Below are 5,000 nucleotides of genomic sequence, written 5' to 3'. Positions count from 1 at the left end.
CGCCAAAACCATACAAAGAATCATCATCATCTTCAACTACTACTACCACTACCATTAACAGAAGTGGTAGTAGTTTCAGCAGTAATAGTAGTAGTAGCGGTGCTAGTAGTAGTAGCGGTGGTGGTAGTAGCAGTAGTAGCGGTTACGGCGGTAGCTTCTACAAGAATGAACAAAGTAGCAAAGGTTAGTTAGTTAGTTTGAGTATCTTAAAGTAACTTGCTTAGTTATTTTTAGCACCGTCATCATCACGATCATCATTTTTACTAAAATGATCATCACCATCATCATCTTTACTACAACCATCATCACCATCATCATCTTTACTAATACCACCATCATCATCTTTACTAAAACCATCATCATCACTATCATCACCGACATCATCGTCGTCGTCGTCCTCATCAGCAGCAGCGAGATCCGGCCAGCCGAAATATTCTTACCAAAGAAACTCCAAAGGGCCTTGCGGGATTGCAGATGCGGCCATGAATGGCACCTTTGTCGTTCTGGAGAATACCGGAAGAAAGGTGCTTTTGATGTCTTTGCTGTTCATACATTTGAGTAGGTATTCAATACAATACAATACAATATACAATAAAATACAATACAATGCAATGCAATGCGATACAATACAATATACAATACAATACAATATACAATACAATATAATACAATACAATCTAATACAATACAGTATAATGCAGCCAGAGACTTTCAACACGGCGTCATTTGTTTGACAATAATAATAAAGATAATAATAATAATAATAATAATAATAATAATAATGATGGTGATGATGATGATGACGATGATGATAGGAGGAAAACATCGGACAGTGGACGGTGAAGAGGATTCTGAGCGATGTAGAAAGCTTGGAGTATGTTCTCCAACCGAACGTCTTCATCAAGCCTAACACTACTATCAGGGTGGGGCGTGTGAACTTGAAAAAAAATCTTATTAATAATAATGGAAGCACTGCTTTTATTCAATCAAATAACATCTATAATGGCAATAATCAATATAATGAAATTAATTTAAAATAATAATGATGATATGTTGAAATCAAAAATATTATAATAATAATGAAATTATTGAAATCAGCAGTCTACTTCGCTCATCACTTTATACAAATGGGTACTAATAGAGAATGTTAGTTTAGAAAAGAAAGGTTCATACAATACTCCTATCGCAATATATTGAATATGATATAAATAATAATAAGAATAATAATAATAATAATAACAACAACCTAAGATCTGGAGCCTGGGTTCGAAACCCTCCACTGCCTTATACTCCGACATTGAGTCTGAACTAACCAGCTGGGGTGTGGCCGACAACGTTGTGACCAAACTGATTGCCCCGAATGGAGAGGTTTTTTATGATCTTTTTTTGGGAACTATTTCCGGTTTTTTGTGGGTGATATTTTATATAGGTTGATATTTACGCATTGATGTTGTTTGTTTTTTTTGCCGGGGTTTTTTGCTTCTTGTTTGGGGTTGAAATTTTTGAGTAGTTTGTTTCGGATCGATGCATAGTTATTTATAATCTTTTTTTAGGGGTGTTTTTTTGGTTTTATGGGGTTTAATTCTTAAAACTAATTTTGTTTTTGTTGTTGATTTTATTTTCGCGATTAAACTTTATAAAAGCAAGAGTCATTTTTTGAAAATTTGAAAATAATGAATGAAATATTAACACAGGAAAGAGCCTCTTACGTTCAGAAAGTCGTCCAGTGAATCAACTGACCAGCCAACCAACCAATCAATCACTCAATCAATCACTCACTCAATCACTCAACCAATCAAATAATCAACCAACCAATCAATCAATCAACCAATCAATCAACCAGCTATTGACAGAAAAAACAAACACAAAATAAGTGTAACAGCTTAGTAGCACGCATACACAAATGTATGTCTTTAAATAAAATGTAAATGATAAATATTGTCATTAATGACCGTTCTTAATTGTTTAAATATTAATTCATGCTAATTTATGCTAATTTATGCTAATTTATGTTGAATTATGAAGTAAGTTTATTTATTACTTTAGCGTATATTTCATTCATTTATACATGAATTTCATTTTCGCACACACACACATCTGACTTATCAGCACGTTTTAACCTATGTTAAGTAAGTGTATTGGTGATATTGTATTTTTTCGTTTTGTGTATGTACCTATATAACAAAAAATGTATGTAAATGAAGAGAGAGAGAGAGAGAGAGAGAGAGAGAGAGAGAGAGAGAGAGAGAGAGAGAGAGAGAGAGTGAGAGAGTAATAGATTTACTCATTTCTTTGATTGACAGAAAGTAGTATAGTTAAGTTTTTGCTGTCTCCAATGTAGTACCTGCTGCTAAAAACTATCTTTCTGATTGTCGTATTGAAAATTTAATTTTTTTTAAACATCTTTCGATTTGAAATTCTGAAAAAGATGACCTTTCTTCTTGCTCCCTGTGTCAAGTCTGAAGAAAAAGCACAGGCGAGCCCTTGCTGCTGTGAAAGTGACAAGAAAATTCATTTTGTGGATGAGATTTTTTCGAATTTTCAAAAATTTTTTGCCAGGAAAAAAATTAGATGTTCAACATTCTTGAAAGTTTTTACAGGTGTAAGCCAAAACATTTGAGATTTGATTGATCATTTCTATTAATTAATTAATTAATTAATTAATTATGTGATCAATTAATTAGTTATTTAATTATTTAATTGAGTAATTAATTTAAAAGTTCTTTTAAAGGTTGCGTAGTTTTGGTGTTATAAAGTTAGTTCATGTTTTAAGGCTTTGAGCTAATATGTCAGTATCTATGTTATTCTTACCAATTTCTCTTGGTTATTCAATTTATTACGATTAATTATAAATGAATGTTTATTAATTAGAAATAATGATGATTAGTTGTTAGTCGAAATTTTTTCATCATTTAATTGAATCTGGTTTTATTTTGTTTCGCAGTCTTTTTTTCTGTTTTTGCTTAATGTTACAAGCAAATAAAATATTTTAAAATATCATTTCTCGTTCGTTCGTTCATTCATTCTTTTGTTCATTAGTTTGTTTATTTGTTCGTTCGTTCATTCGTTCGTTCGTCCGTTCATTCATTCGTTCGTCTATCTGTTCGCTGGTTCATCCGTTCGTTCACTTATTGTTTATATTATGCAGTCATTATTTGACAATTTTTATGTTATTATATTTGTTCAAGACTATTATTTATCTATGCATTTACGTTCGTCATCATAAAAATACATATACAGTACAGTACGTATAGAGTACACAGTTGTTTCAAGCATCATTTTGTTCTGCAGATGTATTTTAAAACTGTCCTAACTGACTAATCTGTCAATAGCTAACAAAATCATCCTCAAATAACTAATAAAAAACAATAAATAGTAATAATAATTAAATAAATAATAAGAATAAAAAGATACTGTACGCAAATTATGGATATTCCAAGTATAAACTTGCCCGGCGTTGGCGAAGACAGTGGGGTTGTGCCCGAGATAAAGCTATCGTCGTACGACAAAAATGATTTGGATTATCAGATGAAGAGTGCTTCTAGTTATTCCGCCGACCTTTCCTGGTTATTTCAATTCTTAATTGCAATAAATTATATATTTTAATATGATTAATTTCTATTTCTCTTATAGAATAATAATAGAACTAATAGAACATCCAACAATAAAAGATAATTAATATTCAGGTCAGTTAGACCTTTAAGTGTGGTAGATGAATCATTTGTACCGAAACTCGAGGACTTGAGACACACACACTGGAGTTCCTTCAACGAAATCGTTAAAGGTTTTTTTTAGTATTGTAATCTGTTTCGTTTCGTTATTGATCTCGTCTCATTTCGTTAATGTTTATGTGTTTGGAGTATGTAATATAGATTCAATGTCTGTAACTTCAACAGTTGTATTTTTTCCAACCAATCAACCAACCAACCAACCAACCAACCAACCAACTAACCAACCAGCCAACCATCCAACCAGCCAACCAACCATCCAACCAACCAACCAACTAACCAACTAACTAACCAACCATCCAACCATCCAACAAACCAACCAACCACCCAACCAACAAAGGACTGAACGTGTACAGTGGCGAGAGGGATGACCACTTCCGGCCGCACGGATACGGCACTCAGCAGTATCCCAACGGCGACGTGTACATCGGAAAATTCGAGAAGGGAGTAAAATCTGGACGAGGGAGTTATGCATTCTACGACGGATCCGACTACGCTGGCGAATGGATGGACGGACGGAGATACGGACGCGGTACGATGCGCTATTCCGACGGTTCTCGGTATTCCGGTGATTGGGAGAACGATTTGAAGCACGGCTGGGGCAAGTATGAATTCGCAAATGGCGACATATACGAAGGATTGTTTGAGAAAGATCGCATGCACGGATATTGCGGGATCTACAGCTTCGCAAAGCCGAGCTACCTCTACTACGTCGGCCCGTTTAAAGATAACAAAATACATTGGAAGGACTGCGTCGGATTGGGGCATGGGAAGTTGTACGCCAGTAACAAAGTGGCGACAGTTGAGAGGATGATCTACGCGGACAAACATCAAAATTACTCGGCCCAGACGGCTGTGGAAGATTTCTTGGAGGAGATGAACGATGAAGATGATGACTTCATCAAGTCGAACGAGTACGTGACCGGCACCTCCAGTCTGATTAAGAACAGTTTAAATATGTGATCAGGTGTTGGAGTTGTTCGGTTGCTGGTCTTGTGCTTCAGCACTTGCTGCTACCCTCTCATTGTTATTCCATTGTCCCTAATTGTAATTTTCTTCTTTTATTTTAACTGTTTGTTGTCTTATTGTTTATAAGCGATATTGTGACATTGTTAAAATGATTTCATTTTGATTTGAATCTAAATTATGAATGGCTCTGAGATGTGCGTCTGTATGTGATTTGGTTATTTTCATTTCAAAGATGCTAGCTGAAATGTTCCACACAAAATTTTTTGGCCTATTCGAACCTCTTTTCGATTAAAAATAAAATTC

General features: G+C 34.4%; 2 protein-coding genes across 2 annotated transcripts in view; both read left to right on the top strand.

Annotated features, from left to right (window-relative positions):
- HELRODRAFT_173304 (hypothetical protein) overlaps positions 1-2,620 on the top strand; it is a gene marked incomplete at both ends in the record, with an annotated part of 6,731 nt that extends 4,111 nt beyond the window's left edge. Inside the window, 6 exons of the mRNA XM_009019921.1 lie at positions 1-183; positions 406-524; positions 816-923; positions 1,099-1,146; positions 1,252-1,368; positions 2,429-2,620. The exon at positions 1-183 is cut by the window's left edge and continues 65 nt beyond it. Coding sequence (XP_009018169.1) covers positions 1-183; positions 406-524; positions 816-923; positions 1,099-1,146; positions 1,252-1,368; positions 2,429-2,620 — 767 coding nt within the window. The remainder of the gene's footprint in view (positions 184-405; positions 525-815; positions 924-1,098; positions 1,147-1,251; positions 1,369-2,428) is intronic.
- A 1,492-nt stretch (positions 2,621-4,112) lies between these two features.
- On the top strand, positions 4,113-4,484 carry HELRODRAFT_152761 (hypothetical protein; the record flags this gene model as incomplete). The annotated part of the gene is made up of 1 exon (XM_009019920.1): positions 4,113-4,484. A coding segment is annotated over one exon (372 nt), but the record flags the coding sequence as incomplete, so codon positions are not given.
- Positions 4,485-5,000: the final 516 nt, after the last annotated feature.

Source organism: Helobdella robusta (assembly GCF_000326865.2).
Source record: "Helobdella robusta unplaced genomic scaffold HELROscaffold_26, whole genome shotgun sequence".
NCBI classification, from domain to species: Eukaryota; Metazoa; Annelida; class Clitellata; order Rhynchobdellida; family Glossiphoniidae; genus Helobdella; species Helobdella robusta.
Note: the sequence above shows the minus strand (reverse complement) of the source record. Positions and strands in the feature narration are given on the sequence as shown.